This window comes from Mya arenaria, chromosome 5 (assembly GCF_026914265.1).
Source record: "Mya arenaria isolate MELC-2E11 chromosome 5, ASM2691426v1".
Taxonomy (NCBI): Eukaryota; Metazoa; Mollusca; class Bivalvia; order Myida; family Myidae; genus Mya; species Mya arenaria.
Window position 1 is genome coordinate 44669710 of NC_069126.1, and position 24587 is coordinate 44694296.

The 24587-nt window shown below is 36.5% G+C and overlaps 2 protein-coding genes across 6 annotated transcripts in view; one reads left to right on the top strand and one right to left on the bottom strand.

The window, feature by feature from the left end:
* The window catches only part of LOC128234774 (zinc finger E-box-binding homeobox 1-like), a 28857-nt gene extending 13621 nt beyond the window's left edge, over window positions 1–15236 (top strand). For 2 of the 3 annotated variants that reach the window (XM_052949276.1, XM_052949277.1), the window contains exons 2-7: window positions 2674–2895; window positions 3203–3364; window positions 3644–3987; window positions 4189–6396; window positions 8922–9114; window positions 9955–15236. In XM_052949276.1, coding sequence (XP_052805236.1) covers window positions 2674–2895; window positions 3203–3364; window positions 3644–3987; window positions 4189–6396; window positions 8922–9114; window positions 9955–10226 — 3401 coding nt within the window. In that variant the 3' untranslated portion in view covers window positions 10227–15236. The remainder of the gene's footprint in view (window positions 1–2673; window positions 2896–3202; window positions 3365–3643; window positions 3988–4188; window positions 6397–8921; window positions 9115–9954) is intronic. The other variant, XM_052949279.1, reaches the window with a different exon arrangement.
* Window positions 15237–22014: 6778 nt separating this feature from the next.
* Window positions 22015–24587, bottom strand: part of LOC128234040 (phosphatidylinositol 4,5-bisphosphate 3-kinase catalytic subunit delta isoform-like) — a 40817-nt gene continuing 38244 nt past the window's right edge. For all 3 annotated transcript variants that reach the window (XM_052947995.1, XM_052947993.1, XM_052947994.1), the window contains one exon: window positions 22015–24553. In XM_052947995.1, the coding sequence (XP_052803955.1) occupies window positions 24289–24553 (265 nt within the window). In that variant the 3' untranslated portion in view covers window positions 22015–24288. The remainder of the gene's footprint in view (window positions 24554–24587) is intronic.

Consider the following 24587-nt stretch of genomic DNA (forward strand, 5'->3'; position numbering starts at 1 on the left):
ACAAAACTGTTACATCAGAAAGAGAGGCTGGCAGGGATTATACACAAGGTTGTACTGCATATTGAAATGCTCAACCATTTGTTTAAACAGATCTCTCATTAAGAAGTCTAGCTGTAAAAAGTGTCTCCTGCCACTTAAGGTAATACCACTTGTGGTAATTCTACTTAAGTCCTCTTACCATCCGCCTGTGTCAACGTTTGAAACAATGCCAGTGTTTCAGTTAGTCACCTCTTTGTTTTACCAGAACAAAACGGTCCTTAAAATGAATAAATGTTCTAATGGGCCTTAGTCTTGTTCCTTAATTGCAATATTTCTGAAGTAGCTGGCTGTCTTTAAAACTGTGTCCATGTAGCTTGGAGAAGCCCAGCAGTGCGTCCTGGTCATATCTTCATTATCAAGTGCAGGAGACCTTTGTCCATTATTGTTTGCTGATTATTATTATTTTCACTTAAATGCTGCTTAAATTAAATAAATAAACACAAAAACATTTGTGTGTGAAATCAAAGTGACCCTCCTATAGCTGGCCATTTTGAACCTATATGGAAGTGACTGTCTCAAAAAATGCTGCTGCAATTTTCTTTATTTAAATGATTTCTTCATCATTTTGTAGGCTTGTTCTGTGATAGGACAGTTAGGATCATTCTTATAAGCTGTTGAATAGTCTGTCTTAAGTCAACAAGGATCTACCTTAATAATTATAAAACATTGAATAAAATAGGAAGTTGAGAAGATTTTGTAGAATTGAATGCACTTGAAACATTTAGGTGATACTGCTAGGTTTAAATATTTTGTCTTATAAACATACTTAAGTTAAAAGCTAACTCGGCATTTTATTTATGAAAATGCTTCTTACTATAGCATGAAGCAAAATAAAATGGCATGCATTTTGTACTGGAACAGTGTTTAATTTAATCAAGCTGATGTCAAATATGAACTATCAAACCTAAATTAAACACTATTCCAGTACATCTTTCCTCTACTTGAAAATTCAAATTACTTCACATTATTTGTAAATAACAAGAAAGTAATGTAATTTCAATTACTATATCATGCAACAGTATATATGTGTCACTAAGTACAATCATATTTAATGAACTTATTAACACTGAAGCTGTTTGGCAAGCCGCAGACCACAAAATACACATACATGATTTTAAATAGGCTGGTACAAATATGGTATCGAAAAGACATCATCTTGTTCGCTGGATGCTTATTTCTCTTGTAAAATGTATCCCTGATAATATTAGAGGCCTACAAATCAATAAACTTGTGATCATTCAGTTTGATTATATCTGCGTGATGTTCTGTTAGCTAGCCATTTCTCATGTTGAAGCTCATTTTACCTTAACAGGGATAGAATCGATATCGGTTGCTATGGCAATGAAATGTATAGGTGATAGGATGCTTACTGGGATAGCTCCGCCTCTGCTGATGCAGGTAACATCCTGTGATTTTCTGATTGCACAGGTGTGTTAAAGGTGTCTCATTATTGGCTGAGATCGGGTAGCCAATGGTAGAAATCATTTACGGAAGCTGTCAGCTGTCATTGGTTAAGGGTGTGTTTGCTTTAATGCTAAGGGTGGCAGTATTGATAAAAACCCGTTACCTGCTCAGGTGCTTAAGCATTCTGCTGTGGTTTTAGCATTGTCATGGTAATAGTTCAATAATTTAGCGATGCAGATAGAGTGACAGAGATACTAAGTGGTATTTAATTGGAAAGAAATAAGATTAGACTTTAGTTGATAGGAAGGAGGGAAGTTAGATGTTTCATCATAAAAATGTTGAATATTCCACAAAGAGGGGATTTTTCTTGTCAGTCTTTTCTTGGGAAAATCAGGAGTGATCTATTTGCTGGTATGAGTTTTTTCTTGTTTCGTACTTATTTTTTCTTTAATGCTTATTTGATACAAGTTGATCAAAGTTTAATATTAATACAGATATTAAAAGAAAGCAAATCTGTAAGTGATTTAGAGGGGAGTGGAATTTAGGATGTAATTGCTTCATTTGTTTTTCCAGTCTGTTTCTATTAAAAACACATAAACTTTCATGAAAGGAAATACCTGGACCCAGGTATACTCAGCTTCAAAGAAATTGAATTAATCTGATACCTTTCTTTTTAACAAGTTAATTTGAAATTTTATGAGCTCTTGACCCAATCATGGGATGCTATTGTTTCCTAGACTAGTGGTCTCTTTTTAATGCATTGCTTGCAAAAAGAGGGGATGATGTGAATTGAAATATCTCATGAGAATTTTTAAGTGGGAGTTTACAGAAATATTTCCATTTCTTCCTTGAGAAAAGTTTTCATTTAAAAAACATTAGACCAGAAAACAACTTTATTCGAACTAACTACATATTCATGGCACTAGTTCTAGGAATGAACTGTGAGTTAAAATGCCTAGCAATGCTTTGACATTTTACACAAAACGGTAGCCAAAGAGTTTAATATCTCATGTAATCTGTACTTAATTTACCTCAACTTTAAATGATTTTATAGCTATGCTTAACTAAAGATTTTCAAAAAAAAATCTATTAACTTGAGTTTAGTAAATATATATGACAGTAGGTGTAAGACTACAACTGGTTTCATACCGACAAAGGGATTTTCAAAGTTGGAAGTAATATCTGTAAAGGTGAAGAGAATTACTAATTCATTTTGCTTTCTATTTTCAGTGGAGAATGGGGAAGAAGGAGAGGAAGCAGATGATACTTCCCTTGACAACAACAAGAACAAAATAGTGCAAACCCCTGGCGACAGCTACCATGGTGATGACACAGAAGCTGACCTTCCTAGCAACAAGGATGAAACTGAGGTCAAGGACACCAAAATGACTGCTGACACAAAAACAAACTCATTTGTCACTCCTGAGGAGAAAGTTGCTGCAATCCTTAGAGGTATGTTAAAAGCTATAGAGTTGTGTTATCCTCTGTTTACATTTTACAAATATTTGATGAATATTTTGTAAAAGAGTACTTCACAACCCAAAAAAGGATGGCTCATTACTGTTGGAACTTGTTGGATCATTTTACAATATTATCACAGTCTAATATTATTATAGTAATAATTTATTAAACTAATGATTGTATTATTTAACATTTAACATCAGCTCCTAAATTTATGAATTTAGATCCTTATCAAACTTTTGACTATGGTCCAATTTAATACCAAATTTATATATAGCATTCTCCATTCTTTTGAAAGAGATCAAAAGTGCAGCACCTGATTCCACAACAAGCAACCCAGCCAGCCACCGAGGTCGACAGAGTGAGGAGGCACGTATTGCCGAGCTGCTGAACCGGGGTGATACTGCTGTAATCTACCCTGAACCTGTGAGTGATACCGAGGAACAGGCGAACAATGAAGGTAAGGAAGAGGCATGAAATATTTTTGTAGAGTGATATGGTAATCTAATGAAGTATGAAAATTAAATCAATTTAGCAGCTTCTGGAATCTAGATTATTATTTCAATTTTTTTTTTCTTATAGATATACCAACCTTTACTGAAGAACTGAATATACACAAGGAAATAAATGGCATGAGTTTTTAATAAAAGTATCATTTAACATAAAATGCCATCCTTAATATTGATACTGGATCCTTAATACTGATAAAGTGAAACAAACCATGTGTTTATTATAACAGAAGCTGGCAGCGAGGAGGAAGAGATTGTCCTCAAGTGTATGCACTGTCCCCAGACATTCTTGCGTGCTATAATCCTCCGTGACCATATGCGCGATGTTCATGCAGACAAACCCCTCAAGTTCATGTGCCCAAAATGTGATGAGACCTTCCACCAGAAGTCGCAGCTCGACAAGCACCTGACCCTCCACTCCCCAACATCACAGGTGTGCGCAGTGTGTAACAAGACATTTGCGAACGTGTACCGCCTGCAGCGTCACATGATCAGCCACAACGAGAGCACCGACCTTCGCAAATTCAAGTGTCCTGAATGCGGCAAGGCCTTCAAGTTTAAACACCATCTCAAGGTAATGTTGTCTTCCATCACTATGTTTGATAAAAAGCCTCTTCTGTGACTTATCTAACTTAATAATTAAATTTAAAATAAATGAAACACTTCACAAGGAAGCAAAAAAAGGAACAGAATGTTCCCTCCAGATAATGAAAATGAAAAAAATTGTACGTGTAGAGTGATTTGAATCAGCAGTAACCTAATGTTGTCTTTGCAGGAGCATGTGCGCATCCACAGTGGCGAGAAACCGTTCGTTTGTCAGAACTGCGGGAAGCGATTTTCTCACTCTGGTTCCTTCTCCTCCCACACAACTTCCAAGAAGTGCTGGGGCTTATCAGCAACACGCGGACGGGACAGCTCCACATCCCAGGGGTCTGGACATCATACGCAGTCAGGCCTTCAGGGGCAGTCAGTGGTGGGTTCGAGCCAGAAGACTGGTGGAAACCACATGCTGACACAGTTTTCAAGACCGTCCATGTCATCGGCTCCAGTGTCACTGCCTCAGCACTTCCTGCATCATCCATACAGTGCCACACAGAAGGGGATCTCACCATTCTTCTACCCTCCACACATGCTTGCCACTTCTGACGGCTTCCTACACCCAATGTATTCTACGATGCATCATCCACTTGCCTCCCACATGACAGGATTGCCTGGCCTAGCAGGGATGAAGCCCAGCGATGGAAAGGACCGCAGCAGTGCCTCCCCACATCCTTCCCTGTCCAGCCTATCATCAGCTAGATCTACACGCTCTATGTCCCCTCACAGCCAATCAACACGCAGCTTCTCTCCACAAAGTCACTCGGGACGATCTGTGTCACCAGGAAGTGTTTTTAGCTCACCCCCACCTACTCCATCGAGACGCAGCATGACCCCCGGTGCACAGACCAAACAAGAAGTGGTCACACCAAGCAGGGCCAGTACATCATCTGGAAACGAGCAGATCTCCCCTGATGTTAACTCCAACACCAAACTGCTGAACTGCATTGAAGTTTCAAGCCCTGAATCTACATCCACTGAGAAGAACGAAGCTGTCTCTGTGAATGTTGTTATTAAAACTGATGGCACTGGATGTAATGAAGTGGACACTACCATGAAATTGGATGACCACAGTGACAAACCGCGACAACAGAGTGATGGACAGAAACAATACTTGTGTCAGCACTGCAATGAGACGTTTGAGAACCCTATTACCCAGCACCAGCATGAGCGCTACCTCTGTAAGCAAAACAAAGATGTGGTTCATCATCGTTCCCACCTTGAGCCTTGCCAGTCACCACATAGCACTGTGTCAGACATCAGCCATGTTGAGTCTACAACTAATGGCAGCATTGGTCATGCCTCAGATGATGAAGATATCGAGGAGATGTACAAGGACGATGGTTCGGTAGATGAGAAGAGTATGAGAATTCGCACGCAGTTCACTGAAGATCAGCAGACGTATCTAAAATCCCAGTATCTGGTGAACCCAAGGCCTAAGAAGTTTGAACTGATCAGGATGGGGAACAAGATCGGATTTCCGAAGCGAGTGGTGCAAGTATGGTTCCAAAACATGAGAGCAAGAGAGAGAAAGTTTGGTCGCGAGCCCGCTTTCAGCATGCAGGCACATGAGAGAGACATCTGCAGATCACCTACGTACATTCCAAATGTTCCAAAACCATTTCCGAATCTCCTGACCAAAGCCGCTGCCCCCTTGTCTACCAGTCAGTCCCGGACAACAAGACCAGGCGAGACCCCACTAGACCTAAGTGTACGAAAGTCTCCACCTCTGGCCCATGGGGGTAGCTCATCTCGACAGACCTCACCTGAGAGCACTGACGATACACAGGCACTCAACCTAAGCATGAAACGCGAACATTCTGAAGAGAAACAGACCACTGAGGAGAAAACTGAAAAACCAAGTGATGCAAGCCAGAAAACCTTTGAAGATTCCCCAATCTTCAAGTACATGCAGCAGGAGGGGATGTTCATGAATGCCCATCTGTCCGGGTCTCTGTCTCCCAGCCTCGCTCTATCCATGCAGTCCCAACTAATGCAGCAACAGATGGCCTCGGTCCTGAAGCTACCGCAGTACAAGCCTAACACCAACAGCGAAACCACACCTGCTTCAAGCAACTCCAGCCTACTCTTCAACACTGCAGCAAAATTGTCAGCAAGTTCAGCCTGCTCCACTTCCCCGTCCTACACTGGCGATGCAATGATCAGCTCCTACGCCACAAGCATTCCGCTCTCTCGGCCAATCATGGCCCATTCTGAACTTCCATTGGATGGTAGCGATCCTGGTCACCATGACAACTCTTACCCACACTCTCTAGCAACCCACAATCTTGCAACACTCGCAGAGGCTGCCCAGCAAGCTGCCAACATCATGTCAAACAAACCTAAACGCATGCGCAAGAAGACGTGGAGACAGGTAGATTGCTATGTTCGTATCAGGCTGGTTTTTTACTCTTATTTACACTTAACACCTAAGATGAAGCTCAGTTGCACAAAATTCTAGGCCATGTTTAATAATTAAGATAAAAACTTTTAGTAAATCTATATTTTTTGTATTATCCAGAAGTTGATGTTTTTCTAAATGAATAGCACTTCTTCTTTTTGGAATCAGTAAGCACTGGGCCTTTTCTTTATTCCATACATCTTGTTCAATGTATTATTAAATGTAAAAGAAATATCTTTCTTATCAAAAGTGTGTGGAAATGTGTCTTAAAAAGGATAATAGATCTTAAAATGACTGCAGAAAATTCATATAATAGTTTACCAAAACAGTTTATAGATGAGATGTATGGAATATTTTGCCTTGTATTGTTAAAGTTTCAAGTTCATTAATTACATGTAGTTCAGCTTTCGTGTGCTGTTTTGAAGCCTCATATATAGAAATAGTCAAGTTACTAAAAAGACTGATAAACTCAGATTTGTGTGTTAAATTTTACAAGCGTGTTATGGCCCCTGTGATGTTGTGTGGTGTCCCCTTTGCGTTTCTGTCCCCCACCCCCCTCAGTCCACTGTACACTGCACTGTAGTTTCTGCTTGCCTCACGAAATGCTCGATATATATCACCGTTTTCAGGTTCATTCAGGCACAATTGAATAATATGCAATTAAGATTTTTAACAGCTTTTAGTTTTCAAATCAAATATTTGATTCGTAAAAATTTCAACCAACCAAAATAGTCTGTTTGGATTAAATATAAATTTACCGTTGCAAACTTTTATTTCAATCAAAATACCAAAGAATATTGCATTGACAATTTGACATAAATATTTCATTCATTATAAAATCATACAGTGGCATGTTAGCTAACTAATAAGTGAAGTTATTTAGAGTCTAGAAATCCTTAATACTAACATAATAAATTTCATCAGTTTTGGTATATGAGTACGAATAATAATATTTATTATGTGTTCTCCTGCATACGTTTAAGAATCAATTTGTGGAATTATAGAAAACACATTTTTGTACATTTCACCAAAAAGCAAGTGTGATGTTGTTTACTGACGTTATGATGTGTAGTAATCTAACATCAAAGTTGAAGTCAAATAGTTCCTCTAAAAGCGAGATATTTGTTTTCATTTTATAATTAAATTTCATGTGTAAATGTATATTCGATTAAGCTATATTGAAATGTCATAGTGGACTGTCCATGAATTAAACAGTAAAGGAAATAAGAAGTGGCACGTTGTTGGTATTACTCATCTGGTGTGGTGGTGCCAGATCGAGTTTTCCAGCACGCCCAAATTCACCGTAAATGCCTATCCGGAGTGCAAGAATTTTGTATCCTGTTTACTGAAGAAAACATTTGGTTTGATAACATTGATATTTGAGTCTTTATACTCTGATTATAGGCTACTCAAGATCTATTGTATAATTATGTTTGCCAATGTCTCAATTGGTAACTCTATGAACATTTATAGAACAACATTTTTACTGTAGCATCTTAAGGTTTCTTTAATGCGACTAAAAAATGATAATTGGCATTTAAATGCGCTGGGAAACAAAAAGGACTCGTGCTTTATTGCAGCAAACCTTTTTGAACTCTTAAATTAAGCAACAATGTCTTCTTCTAGATTCCTGACATTGATTGACACTAAAGTTAATCAAACAAAATTAAATAGTTCTGTCGTGCGCAACTTGCTATCTTAAAGTCGAATTTGCACGTAGATCTATCAATAATGAATTCATTTTATACTGCAGAGCTAGGAAACCATTATACCAATAAAATCAAATGTGTTCCTAAAAAACTGGCTGTTCAGTAGCTTACTGAAAACATTTTCTATCAAATATTGAAATTTGTCAAAATGGTTGCCATGGCAATTGAGATATCGATTCACCTCAAGCGGTAATGGCGTATTTACCAAGATGATTGATAGTATTTATGGAACACAGATCCTTGGAATGGCGTATTTGGATTGTTCTTTCAGACAAACAACTGAGTGATACATATTGATAACTGATCGCACAATTCCCGAAATTCGTTACTTTGTTCAGGCTCTGCAGTATTGAATGCAGGGCTTTGGCTATGCACTGTGAGATTATATTTGCGACTTTGTTTATAATCTTCGATCTTCAAATTAATGTATTCTGTCCGTTCTGGGAGTTGAGATTAGATTCGTCTAATTGACAATGCCCTTGCGAGGGAACCCATTACCAGAATAGGCTATTGACACTGATGTTGGCTGTAGGATAGCACAGGAAAAAAGCGTCAATAGATGTCCATAAAAACAATTGCCGGTTTAATGATTTTTGGCCATTTGGACATCACCAACATCACAGATATTCTTAAGATAATGTAAGATAATAATGAATGTAAGATAATAATGAATATTAAAAAGTACTAACAGGGATTAAATAATAGGTGAATACTGAATATATGAAATAAAATAATAACATCTATGTACACTAAAGTAGCAAAAGCCTCAGTAATTCAAAACTTCCTCAAATTGATTTTCAGATGGAAGCAGAAGAGGTACAGCTCGATTTTGATGATTCGCAGTCAACAGATGATGACCAGCCATCGAAAAAGAAGCGTAAATCTTGGAAGGGTCATCGCGTGGACCGAGATGAGGGCATGTATGCGTGTGACCAGTGTAACAAGCTCTTCAGCAAACAGTCCTCCCTCGCCAGGCATAAATATGAACACTCGGGTAGGTAGTTTTTAAGGATGAATGATGGAGATTATAAGTATCTTCCATGGACGAGAGTGTAAGAGGTTCATTCCGACCCGAGTGAAGGGTGTTTTGTGGAAACGAGGTTTACCGAGTTTCCGCAAAACACCCTGCGCGAGGGTGGGATGAAACTATCTTACACGAGTGGCTATGGTAGATGCTTTTTCTCCCACCTTAGTTAAACAAAATTAATTAAAAATGTATTTTTTGCTGGAACTCTTTTGTGCTTAATGAAAATAATTGCGTATGGATATGCGATAGCACGTGATTGTCATGGATACGCGCACAGTGATCCAGTTAATGTTAATAGTCAAATCGGTCTTTTTAAATAGTTCAAAGGAAAATGAAGCATTATTTCTTGAATGGTGCGTGAAAACTGTTTTATGGTGACATTTGAAGCGAGAAATAATTAATTAGTGTTCTAAATATTACCATAAGGCAAGATTTCCTTGATGCTACAGACGGTCCAGTCTTCAACAAGGGGGGTAATTATAATGTGGTGACCGTTAAAAAGGAGTTCCATACGGGCATTTTATCTTTGCCCGTGGGCAAGATAAGAATATCTAGCATGGTTCTAATTATTGGATCTACTTATGGGAGGTGGGTGCCTAGCATATGAAATTTGTGTTTTTTTTTATTTTCAATAAAGACAAGAGCAATGATATATATCGTATCAGGTTATAGCTGTCTTCACAATCAAAGATTTTTGAAAAAATTCTGTAAAGAAAACATAGGACTTATGAAAAAAACAACAACACATTTTGTGAAGTCTTTTATTGCTTTTGATGTCAATATATTAATTATTTTTATTACCATTAGGTGCTCGGCCATTCGCCTGTGACCTGTGTGAGAAATCATTCAAGCACAAACATCACTTGACAGAGCACAAACGTCTTCACAGTGGCGAGAAACCGTTCCAGTGTCGGAAATGCGGGAAGCGATTCTCTCACTCAGGATCGTTTTCTCAGCACATGAACCACCGCTATAACTACTGCTCCCCTAACAAGCCCCTGAGCCCATCAGCCGATCCCTCGCACCATGGCAGTGACCTTGACCTTGATCAGGATATGAGCTCACAGGAGTCAAACTAACAATACAGTGATGGGAAAGTGGCTTTAAATGTTATTGTGAAGTATGAAGCGCTATTTCAAGTAAGTGTTGGTCACCCCATATGGTGGAAAGAGATAGGGTTGCCTGAACATTAGAAGAATGTGACCTTCACACTAACAGGGTGTGCTTGACCTCATGTGAGGATTGTGCTTAAATTGTGACTCTTGTCATGGTGGTGAACTAAGAAACAGCAGTTTTCTGATAGATATGCAAATCTTATCAAGATTGAAGATTGTGTTGTTTAAACATGCTTTTTACTTGTTTGAGACTAAATAATGTATTTTTTATTATTCTGTTTATCTGATATCTGACAGAAATCCTAGATCTATGTCTTGTTCTGTTTTAAGGTGTATCTTCTGTATGCACCTGTATGTAGTAGCTATGTGCTATATGAAGCCTTGTTTCAGTGCTTTTACTTTTTGTGCTTAGAGCTTTAAGAGAAAAATGAACATGTGCTGATATTTAAACCAAACCTCAGTTTGTGGTGCTTCCCGCCAAATAGGCAAAATCTCCCAGAACTGTTAGTGCTTTGAAACTGTATAGAAATGTATCTCTTGCAAGCACTTTGTATGATAATAAATATTCTGTCTCTGAATAAGAGAACATTCCTTGATAATGCTCCTGTTCAGGATTAAATGTTAGTGTACATTGATAAACTTGTATTTTTTGTAATCATTTTTTGCATAATGAAGTTTATCTCATGTATGTTTGGGACCATCTTTAGTGTAAGATATCTGATATTTTTTTTATGAAATTGTCTTGCCAATGTATATGTCGGAAAATGTTTGTATTATTTTTGCTCTTTTATGTATATATTTGTCTCATCGTTAAAGATACCTTTTCTTGTCATTTATTAGATTCTAGACCTAGATAGCTACCTGATATTGAATACTCAAGTATGTTTGTAGAGTTTTCACCATTTGACATCTGTTAAGTTTTACAAATACAAATTTTCCCCCAAGGGGTGCAACCAGAAAATTAATCAATGAAATTTGAGATATAACATGATAGGTAAGATAATTACATGACATGTTGTCTTCCGCAATACTAAGTAGATTTCACATTGTTAAATATTTTAGAACAGGACCCTCAAGTTCTCAAAACATCTGGCCCCAATTTCTCAAAACATCTTAAGTCCCTTATAACAGGATTAAGCTAAACTCACTATTTTTGTTGTTCTATAATATGCGTTATATTTACTTCTTACTGACTTCTGAGAGTTTTAATAAATTATATAAGAAAAATCTGTATGCTAATTAGAAGAAAACATTTTTCATTTTCAAAATCCATTATTAGTATGTATTTTGGCTAATTGAAATAAGCGACTTAAGCCTGTAAAGCTTAAGAAGTTTGGAGAAATTGGGGCCTGAAGTCCATAGTAACAGGATTAAGCTAAGCTCAATATGTTTGTTAATGGAAATATCTACGTAATATTTACATTCTTTTTAGAGAATTGTTATTACACAGTGCATTAGAATAATATGTCTAGTCGAGAATTTAGATGATTTTCTGTATATTTGGTTCTAGTCAAATGGGATTATTTGCAATAATTATATGTCTGGTTTTAAAATTGCTAGTCATAAATATTGCAATAGTAAACATTTCTGGTCACATTTGTTTTCTGTCTGTCAGGACAGTTTTTGTTTGTTTTCTGTCTATCCTGAACAGTTATTACTCAATGACTTGTAGTACTATAAGGTTTTGTTTAATCATTAAATTCAAAATCATTGAAAAGGTTTTAGTTTCTGAGATACACAAATCAAACGTAGTGTAATGTTAACATCATTGATAACTTAAGCAAATCCATGAATTTTAGGGCTAAATTGTTGATGTTTTTGTTGAATTTGTTTTTGTTTAAAAACCAGTATTAAGAAATCCAGTTTGGGCTATAGTGCCATTTACGCATAATTTTTATCTTATATATGATATTGACGTAATAAACCATTACTGTCTTCCATTTTTTGTATCACATGATATTCATGTGGACAACAATTCAGCGTTCTTCCAAATGTACAGAGCTTCCTGAGTATTTGTGTGTAGAAGTAGTTTTTTGTCGTGAAATCGTCAAGTGTTTCTTCCAAGTTGCCACATTAACTAACTCAGTATTTGTTTTCCGATTATGTATTTAATCCAATGTGCCAATGGATATGTTCGATTTTAGTAATTTTAATGCCATTTTTGTAATACTTTTTATATTTTCTTTGTTTTGTCTGCTTACCAAAGAATCTCAACAGTTTGTGCCAAGTAAACTAAGATTTTATGCTAAGACTTACAATCAAAAATGATACTATTTTATTACCATTAGTTAACATTGTTATTAATGGAATTTCTGCATGCACAACACAATGTGAGAAATCCATTTGAGAAATCCATTTGTGTCTCTTCATGTTTCATTTGTTTTAAGTGATTTATGATATTATATGATCCACTCAGTCAGTGGTGTTTGGAGATTATGTTGCAGTATGTGTGCATGTTGTACAACTAGTTGTTCTTGTCCTAGAATACTTCCTGTTCTCTAATATTTTATCTTTTTAAGGATTTTTGCATTATTTTGATGAAAATGAAACAATATTACCATGAAAATGTTATTCTAAATCAAAGATTAAATTAGATATGCTTTTCGAACAAGAATTTAATAACACATCAACTTTCCTTGTAGTTAAAACAGTTACATTTTGCATTGTCTTGTACAAATTTGAACAATTTTCCTTTTTCGATTTCAAGTATCCAGTTTGTTTTGTATGTATGTGTGTACATATTGCCTGTGTAGTTTAGTGCTAACATAGACTAGTAAAGCTAACAATTTTGTATTTCTTTTTCAAACGGTCGGGAGTCAAACATAAAACATTTCTCCACGATTATTCCATTTGTGCCAAAGTACTCTTCAGTATTCTACTCAGTCAATGATGGAGTCTGAATGTGCCAACTGTGTATATGTGTTTCCTGCATGTTGTATATGTCTCTGTGTTTGTAGTTTTTGCACTAAATAGTAGTTTTAATTCTTTTGTTTGTAGAACTTAGTAAATTGCGTGTTTTGTTTACACCTGATAATGATACAGAATAATCGCACTGTTGATATGTTACACTTGTGTAAAAATATATGTAAAAAATGTCCAAGTATTTTCAAACATCACTGACTGGTTGATTGATTTATCGTTTAATCAAATATGATTGGTGATTTCATGTATTCCTTTCCCGCTTAATTGATTTATCAAGTTTTAAGAATCTAAAGGTCTTTCTATAAAATAAAAATATAGAATAAGTCTTATATGTACATGTCTAATATGCCAAACTAATGGATGATATAAAAAGTACATGGAAATGTACGTGTTTAACTGGTGATGTTTTCTTTGTACATGTATGGATTATGGGCATGATGTATATAATCATTCGTTAAAATATGTACATTTAATAAATCACGTTATAATGACTTTGTCATTCCTGACATAAGTACCTGGGCATTACCTGGGCATTACCTGGGCATTACCTGTACATGTGCACTCACAACCAAAAGAAAATTTGAAACAGATTTTAGGTATATAGGTCTATAAGTTTTGATAGTCAATAAATAGGATATTTGCCGAAAAACTCACTTCAGTAAAAAAGCGAAACCACTTTTGTCATACATCACAGACACATTATTTTGTTAAGAGAGTTTTTTTTATTATTATTAGAGAAAAATGAAAATTGGTTAAATCATTAATAACAGGTAATGCCTAGTGTTATTAAAATCATCTGTAAATAGTTATTGTGTATATTAGCAATACCATGACATTTGATGACTGTTTCATCATTACAAGGACCAAACTATAGCACATTTCCATTTATTTTGATGAGTAGTCAGTGCTTATGTAGTCAGTGCTGAACTAGTCAGTGCTTAAGTAGTCAGTACTCAGTAGTGTCAGCTTGGCGGATACTCTGTGTATCAGCTGTATATGCCTGTTGAAATCTTGCCAATTTTGTGTATATAATATGATATGTAAGAAAGTCTTCTTAGTCTGTGCTTAGTTTTATTTGGTTCCTTTTTAATTATATATGTATGTTTAAATCCATATTCTTTTGATGTATGATAATTGATGTTTCGTTACTTTGCTTATTTCATTTGCTCAGATTTTCTGTTTTAATATATACATTTTCTGTAGATTAGTATTTCATAGATTTTAAAACTATATTTATTTCTCTACTCTATTAATAGATTGCTTGATTTTACTATTAACATATTTTAATAACACTGTTTTATCTAAAATAGTCTTAAGATTTTTTTAGCATTCAAGAAAACTTGTTCAAGAATGTGTGATTGTATGTGAATGAATACCTACATGTTAAGTGTGATTTTCAGTATGGAAACAGACTTATTTTTAAGTTAACAGTTTTAAAGATAGTTATATGAACTTAAGTTAAGTTTATCTCGTGAATGTTGTACTGGTGGGACTTTTTTCGTCTCAGACATCTCAACAAGTATTACCATGTACAGTAGCGTCAGTATTGTGAAATGTGGTCTTGTGAAAACTGCAGCTATGTGGAAACATTGTTATTATCTGTTGTAATGCAGTGGTGTTGTAAATTCTGTCCTTTTTTTAGAATTCTTGAATTATTTAATTTTAAAAATCTCAGAAATATTATATGCACTATTTTCTTTGGATTTGATAATTGTTTCTATTTGTATAGGTGCCAATATAAATTGGAACTTAAATAAAACCCTAGTCCTTACTTGATCTACTTTTGTCTATAAAATGTTATTGAAAAAACACTGAATTTTATATTTTATCAAGAATCTTTTTAATATTTCTATGCAAGTGACTGAATATGAACTCTGTAATAGACGAATGTATGAATTTTTGTGAGTTGTGTATATGTGTACTTGTATGTTGTCAAAAGAAGAATACGAAATATGGCCTACTCTTACAAATTATGGTCTACCTAACTTGCGTAGATTTATTTGTCACATTTTATGATGAAAGCAAAGAGAGAAATAAATATTTGTGAAACTATTGGTGTGTTTGTTGTAACCCATGTATCATGATATTTGCCAAACAGAAATATTTCGTCTCCATTGCTTTGTCTCATTTTCCCAAAATCTCTGACATTTTGGGCACTTAGTTGCCATGCCAACTAGCAGAATTTCTGCTCGAGACGTCTGTGCCCGAGTCCCTTAGGGGCTACGCATTTCGAGTGTTTCCTTTTAAAGGGTTCCAGTCCCTAAATTCCCTTCGTCGGACTTTTCATGCAAATGTCATTCTCGCGCGTGCATGCGCGTGACTTCACAGGTTTCCCCGCGTGAGACCCTTTTGTTGTTCCAACCTTATAAATGTTCAATTAATTCCGACCGATTGAGTCGATATAGTTACAGAAGCTAAATGCCATCTGGCAGATTTTCATTAAAATCCCCGATCATTTTATACCTTTGATTATAAATTGATACAAAATTGATAATTTATACCGTTTAGAATAAAGGCCTTAGAAATGGCAAAATGGCAGGTACCGAGAACAACCTGTAATTAACGTGGAAATCTGGTTAAGAGTTCTGTGAAAACGGAGATAAAATTATGTCAGGTTTCTATAGGGGCTCATAATTCAAAAAAGGCCTTTTAGCACCCGAGCCCGGGGCTCCCCTCTCACCACATGGCAAGTTTTTAACATCAGAGGAATCGCGGGTATTCAAGAGATATTATATTTCAGAGTTGTAACTGTAAATATTTTATTGTCAGATATCTTGTATTAGATATGCTGATGATCAATTAGCGGCCCGCATAACATGGTGGACACAGTAGAAGGTTCGGCTGAAATCAAGAATGAATATTTTACAGAACTAAATATGGTACCAAAGGAAACTATTTCCGTTTCATTGAGCGTAAGATTTACGTGCTAGTCTCTTAATATACGCAGATGCTCTAGCATAAATCGTGGAGGAAGGTACCAACATCTTCTATGATTTGCAGTGGCTTCGTACCGTCTGGCATGTTAACATGCGAAATTTCTTGTCCCTTTATCAAGTTAATACACGAATTTGTGCGTCTTTCCATGTAAACATTCGAAATTGTGCGTCTTTTTATGAAGTAAACACGCGAAATTGTACGTCTTTAAGTTAACACGCAAACTAGTGCGTAAATCTATGATATCATGCGAGAGTGTGCTACTTTTTTATGTTAAAATGCGAAATTGTGCGTATTTCTATCATTTCTTGAGAAATTGTGCGTTTTTCTATGAAACCATGCGAAATTGTGCGTCTTTTTTATGTTAACGTGCAAAATTGTGCGTCTTTCTATGATATCCAGCGAAATTGAGCATCTTTCTATGTTAATAGCGACATTGTGCTTCTTTTTATGGTAACACACATAAGTGTTCGTCTTCTATGTTTATAACATGAAAACAAATGTCAAGATGTCGTTTCGACTAAATAATTTCACTGACACAGATACGGACATTTCATTTATTTTTCAATTTTCTTTCAAGTCCGGAATCATCAAGTATAGACCGCTATTGTGGACCTGCAGACATGGCTTATTAAAAAGGCTTTTTTGGGAAATTTGTGAAGTCAAGGGAAATAGCGCCAATGGTAAGGTAAGGTAAGGTTGGTCTGTGATTAGAATAGGCCAGATTCGTTGTCTCATCAAATCCAGAAAAGATGTCAATATATTGAAGTTTTATGGTACCCATCGACATGACGAGTTTTATTTGTCATTTGAATTTTATGGCGTTATTTTGAACTGTTATTTCGCTAGATAAAAATGTTCCGAAGGCAATAAATTACACCTGTTTTACAAGAAATTGAATAGTGAAAACAATAGAAAACCAATGGATGACAAAAACACAAACTAAATGGCATTTAAATATCTTTCTAAAACGTGACGAACACACCCTGTCCTTCTGTCCATCTAGCTAGGCTCAAACTCACCAGATTTGCGCGGTCATAAACGACATCGAAGCGACATGATACTGCACAGTTTTGACAGGCGGGCACGTGGCCACCCGTGCTGTGAAACACTGCCCTAAAGTACTAACTGCTGTGCCGACATTAGCGACATAACCTGCACAGGTTGTGCGGGAAAGATAACATTTAAGATAGCATTCAAAACTTTCGCTAAATTGCAGTTAATTCAATTAGGTGTTTATACGGTGTTGCGTCCAATTTGTTTCGATTATAGCTGCTATCAAATATCTAAAATATCAAACTGAATCTAATAAGAGATAACCGCTATGGGACAAATGTCGACGTGTTACGAGCAATCGTTACTAATACGGTTACTGCAGGAAGGATTGTGGCCGACTGATTTGAGTATGATAAGATGAAGTGGGGTTTCCACGCCATATTTACGGGTGCCTGTAACGTTTTCTTGCGCTTCTTGCGAACACCATCAGTCTTGCAATGGGCCATTTGTAAATCACATGGGCGGATCCAGTGTTTGACGTTAGACTGGGTTATTTAGGGGAGCAAAGTAGAACCTGCCTCACCTTACCCACATAAACCGACAAAAAGGCTTCGAAATTTGTATGGTGAGTTGGCTTATTCAAGTGTAAAATGGTGCACAATTACGTTGTAAGTTATAATTATAGTTTTAACCATATAGCCATGAAACGCTTATGGAGGTGAGGGGCTCGGTCCGCCAGTGCAACAATCAGTTGGAATCACACCCGGTAGGAGAAAGGTGTAACGTTTTATACCCTTCACTTCATGGCCATTGGCAAAATGGTCAACGGTAACAAATCACTGATTGCAGATATATCAGTTTTACTTACATAATTTTACTGCTAATTTAAAATTATTTATACAAATGTAACTAAATACTTCTTTTGTAATATCTATATACACAATGTATATATTGTATTTATTTACAAGAAAGTAGCATAATTAAGCAAAGTTAATGATGTCGACCCCTCGGCTTTTGAATTGTAGCAATTTAAAATCATAACAAATAGAGTCAAATGAAGCGGAGACCAGTTCCCTATTAAGGAACTAAACAGTTGCTAAAGTGGAGCCCGTACCGCGTAAAAACACCTGGAAATTTTAACCACCGGGTCCGCCAAAATCTCGCACGAGCCCTGAAGCTGGTTGCCACGAAAGCGGCTTCACTGCCCCCTAACACTTTGCTCGACCTTAAAATGGCCCGTAGGACCTTATACGTGATATCATAGCTCCCCCTCTGTCTAACAAATGTAATTCTTTTGTTATACTGAAAGTTAATTTTTCGCCTTAAATACGGGTACTGATCATAAATGATGCGTAAAATGGCGATCCCACCTGTCCAGTGTAGCGTTTTGTGAAGATTTGCTCATCTAGACGATTGTAATGGAAATATAATGATACGTGTGCCCAGATCGCAGCCATTCTTCTATTGTCAGAAAACCATCCATAGCGCGAAAAAAACGTTACTTTTAATTGCTTCCCCCTTCATTGGAGTGGGATCATTTGCATAAAATGACAGGTAGTATGAGTGTTTGGGACCGTTCTTGGCTGACCCAAATAGACCCCAGGTTCCACGCTCGCATCCCAACACAAAGACATCTGATACAGTCAGACAATTCTTGTTTTCTTGCTTTTGTCAAAATTCTCCCGATTGTTTGTGAGTGTTTTTATATTTATTTAGAAATTTTGACAGTCGTCTTTACTCCGTCTGGGTTTCGAGTGTTCAAAGAAAAAGGGCGCCAAATATGAAAGGACCAGGGTGTTTTCTACTAGAACAACTTCACATGCCACCGACAACCTTTTTTATCCAGGTGCTGACATCCTTTTGCTATTTATGCTGTTTTATAAATATAACATGAGGTCGGCCATGAAAACACTGATGTGATAAAAACGTATTCTAAGCAACGTGAATACATTTTCAGGATGTTATTGAATATAGTTTTATCTGTATTCAAGTATTCCCAGGGGTTTTACGTTAATGTGACAATATAACAATACAATATACATGCGGGATCCGTAATTAGCGTAAGTGAACAGTAATTACATTAGTCGACCTGTATTTGCGCTCCACACTTGGAGGCCCACCTTTGAGAAGCGGCCTTTATGGCTCTCTCACGTGATCAAGGTAGCACCAGGGGAGCCCAGACAGAGCCCCGAGCCCCGAGGTGGCGTGGGCTCACAACAATAAAACACACCATACAGCGCCGTTTGAAGTAAATTACCTTTATTGTTAGTTGACAACTGCTAGATGAGCGACGTATATCATTTTGATTAGCTAATGAATGTAATGGAATACCTGGACATTTCCATGTAAAAATATCTTCCACAGACGGATGATTGGACATGCAATCTAGTCGTATTCTTTCAGAGTAGCAATCAAACATTTTTTACTTTTGATAATATTTTTGCGGACTTTTGCGGCGAATAAAATGACACGGATCAGAAAATGATTGATTCAAGAACCTACAAACGTTGTAATTATAACAAATGTTGATTAAATTTCATGTCAATTTTCCTCAGTCTTTCCTTTGTCCCGCAACAAAATTACGGCGACGCCACTTGAAGACACACGTAGTGTTTGGTGGGCGTGTCAGAAAGAAATCCGATCAACGTCTTAAGGAGACACCCGAGAAGATAATCCGAGGGGTTCCGAAGCGTTCCGCTTGGGAAACTTCCGGTTTTTCGGAGGCCGGAAATTCGCTCGCATGCGCCAGTCACGTGCGACGTGACAAGTCTACGTGCTCAAGAAGTAGAGACGATGGAAGAGTCACGTTTATGCTGTAATGGCTGATGATTAATGTCAAAAACATACATTTTTACATCTTAGAGAATTGCAATTCCTTATTAATTGAAAAAAATGCCCGACACAAGCTTGCCATTAGACTTTGTAGCTTGTGACTGCGCTTGAACCCCGCGGTTGTAGAAATGTCAAGACTTATGAACAATGGTAACTGCACAGCGTTGATTTTTGTAGGATGTGATCTTCACGAATGAAATTTGTCGTTAACTGATTTCCAGATGGAAATCTCCATTATGAATCTATTAAATGTACGCTATACATGGATTGCGTCATTCAAGACAAACGCAATATTCATGAGCGTAGTTTTTGTTTAATTACATTAAGCCAAGGTAGTTATTCTCAATTTCCACAATCAGTCATCGCTCCAATATGGATAGGTAGTCATATCGTTAACGAGAACATAACAGAACAGGTCTCTCCTTTCAGGAGCTAATAAAAGCTGATTAATTACATGTCATTTTTTTCTTTCCCGGCGGATACATTTTCCAGGTGGGAAGGTACAATGTCACACAGGGGCATGGCGAAACTAAGGAAACCCGTCATTAAACGGAGCCTGGTCAGAATGGGCGAAAGCTATTTTTCAAACGGTTGAAAACCTGATATAAGAGGCAGGTGATTTTTCCAGTGTATCAATGTTTATTTACTGACCAAAGCGGTAATGAATATGTCAACAGTCAGGACCTAGCTGTGACTACTAGAGTTCGTCAAATGAGAGAACGATACATGTGCCATACGTATTCAGTCATTTTGTATCTTTAAGGAAACCATTCAGGCCACCAGTATTTTTATTAAACGTGTCCCTGATACTGAGACAGTTGCTATTACAGTCACATGTTTCTTGAAATCACCAGCATTCTAGTACAGTTTCACTGTGACTCGACAACATCAGTCATTCTTGAATGTCTTCACGCCAGGACTACAAGACGCACATCTCCTGTGGTCCTCATGTTCTCCTGTACTATCCCATACCATGTATGAGCATCGGTTTTCCGGTCCTACATCCGACACGGAGAGACAACAGACCACAAGGTGAATCAATTACCTTAAATGGATTACCTGCAGCGGTGGTCGGCCGGCGGTAATTACATTAGCCGGCGCTTCCTGCCCGCAGCCTCGAGCACAGCGTGGTATAGACTGGTTAGTCTCATACTCTGTGAATGTCTGTTTTACTATAAAAAAAACTGAAAAATATAAGTAGGTTCCGTTAGAAGGTAAACCTGGGGTCTTTTAATGTCTTCTTAATTGTGTTAACGTTAATAAACGCTCTCTGCATTAAGCGAACTGATCGTGATGTTTTAGCAAGCATTAAAAATCTTGTATTGACATTTATTTTTTGACTAATAAGGCACAGTTCTTGTCACAGACTAGCTTTGTTCCAACTTGCATTCATTCACTCCGCACGTGATTGCATTTGGCACGTGTACGTTACTTTGTAAATACAGGACACGTGCCAGTTGTAAATGTAAATAGTTTTAAGTGAGAATGTAGGGGTACACACTAGTTCTCAAATAGCGGCCACACATTTGTCTGACAATTAAGATAATATAACTGTCTCTCTATTGCCTTCGTTCGCTAATATTAGTATGTACTTTGTTATTTGTCATATTTCTACATGCTGTAGTTACAATAATATAGTAAGAACTGTTACTACAAGAAAGGTAAAGAATATCCCAATCCTTCATCTAGCACCTTACCAGGGGGCTTACATGGGTCTCTTACCTTAGGGCGGGTAAACTCCCCCCCCCCCCCATGAACCTATACAGTACCCCCATCTATTAATTCTGCACTGGTGCATTCGCATGTAATTATGATTATTTTTCCGTCATATTTACATGGCAGTTGTTTTTTTTATCGGGGGTGGGGAAGAAGGGTTGGGCTTGAGGCTAGGGTTATCCCTTTAAAGGTCAAGGTCAAATTACATAGGGAGAGTTCGTTTTCCTTTATTTTTTATATATCTATTTCTACAACTGTCCCTTTCTACTGCCGTATTTGAGAACGGAATAGCAATTGACAGACACAGGTTGTCAAAAACTTTGAAAACACCACAAGGAACAACAAGACAATATCATATTAAATATTTTTATTACATACAAAGCATGGTTTTATAGTAAATATCAAACTTAACAAAATATATTTTATGTGACAGAGCCACAAATGCTGACTGTTTGTTCGAACAATGAACTGTGGTGAATGACAGAAACAGTTCATTGTACTATAACTGAGAGAGTTTTCTTTGTTTTCATCAGTACATGAATTCCCATACTGGAATGATAACAAGTCACTGGAGATTGACTGTACAACATGCTACATAACAGTTAGGTCACACACTACCTTCCTCATTGAAGTTATACACTCGGGCTGAAGCATTTGTGTAGAAGTCCAATAACCTGGGTCTGGGTGCCATAGTTATGACATTACTAACCCTACATGTATTTTCTCACAAAAAGCGAAAGCTTAGCAGTGTACTTGAGTTATGGCTCAAATATAGTAAAATAATATAAAACAATAGACGTAAGCGTTTAATTGATTTCAAAATAAAGGTAAGTACATATCAGAACATGTATTAAAGAAAACAGTTCAGGCCATAACAATTTGATTCTATGTTTCATTTCATCTGCCTGGAACATGCAGGTTTTGGTCTTAAAAAATGTTTTTCAAAAATCAGACTATTGCAATAACAAAATTTTGATGATTATTTTATAATGAAAATGGGTAAGATGTATACAATTAACAATAAAAAGAAATTACATTTTGTAATTTATGAACATGCTGGTGTTAAGCTTTTTTTAAAGTTTAACATTGGTTTTTGGAGCGCCTGCTGAATTGATTATCATGAGAGCGGCCCAATTCAGTATAATATGCTTGCCTTTCTCCTTAACATTTGTTCATCCTGGTATGTAGCTTTTGAAATTGGGACCCGACCCTTAACATAGAATCAATTTGGTTTTGCCTAATGCAGTTTAAAAAGAAAACTCCAACAGTTCTATCTTTTAAGAGCAACAGTGTCATTTTAAATGCTGAAATAAAAATACTGTGAAAAGAAACCTCAATGAAAATGCATTTCTAAACAGTTAAAATATATTCTATTATGACAGTGGAATGTTATCTGATATTTTGTTCATAAAAAATAATTAGTTTCCAATTACACAGCACCCAGCTATGGTCAGCGGGAACAAAAGAAGGGTTGGTAGGGAAACTGGAAACAAACCATTCTTTATGTCCAAATATAAAGTTGTTGATTTCCCAACATTATAAATATTATCATAATCAAAACACTGATTATTTGGTATTAGCATACATTTTGTAAATTATGAAATATGGCAATAATTTCCAACAAAAATATCTACAACAAGGAAATATACTATAAAAAACAATACAGGAACATAGAACAACGTTATGGAATAACATTAATAAATATGGCACCTTAACTAAAAGCGGCCCATCAACAATAAATCAAATTGACATAAATATTTAATCAACAAAAATGGCAATATTTCTTATAAAAAAAAAATACATCATAAAAAGCTTATAGAGATCGAAGGTAATATGCAGACAGAATATGTACATGTATATAGTGCACAATGATGCCAACATGAGAAACGTAGAGCAACCACCAACTCCCTATGTCTTAGCCCATTAAAAAAGGGCATAATTTCCCCAGGCCCTATATTTGTGCACATCATCTTTGGCAACATGTGGACCAAGGTTCATTCAATTTTTTTGAGTTATGGTCAAGGTTAAAGCTTTTGCACAATACCCTAACAATTTTTTTTTAATAAAAAGATGAGCTGAAATTGATAATATAAAATATGCATATGAATTGTATGCAGAAAGAAGGTACAAAATTCTTTCTTATAAAAAAAGCAAATAAATATCTTTAATGAACTAGTCTACCAAAATGATATAATTGACATAAGTTTAGCTTCTTAGCTTACAGAGAAACAGATCATTATATAAGTCAGCGAGTGGTACAACATACATATAATCTCTGATGGGCATTTGATCCGATTTCATCTTCGCATGCATCAAATTAATATTGCACTGCACAAGATATGGATAACTGTTTAAGGAAATGCACTTTTTCACATTTACCAACTGGATCACTGATGCATGTTTAAGAACAAGGAGACTGCCCCAGGAGCTGTATTCAATGACCACCTGAGATTTAACTTAATTGTAATATTAGAATCTAAGTCTTTTACTTGGACTTTAAAAATAACTGGTGTATGGAGTGTCTAAGGATACGGACAAGAATTATATAGAATATGTCCCCAGATTATCAATTGTCTCTATATAGTGTAGCCTGTTTCACACGCTGCAGAATAGTTCCACTCTGCAATCATTTTGCATGAGCCATGTTATGAATCATCCAATTAAACTTTGTGGACAATGATTTGAGAGAGTCCTCAAGCTTTTTCTGAAAGTGTTTTATGGCTTCCTGCTCGGTGAGGTGAAGGACAAGTGTCTCCTTCTTGATATAATCAAGGTCACTGATGGATGACAGCTGGGGAATCCCTGAATTGAGCATCATCATGAAGAGACGGATCAACAGGTGCCCTCGTCGACGGAGCGCTAGGTACGCTTCAGTGCACATCTTCTTAAACCTATGCATAAAAGAACACATTTATACATACAGAA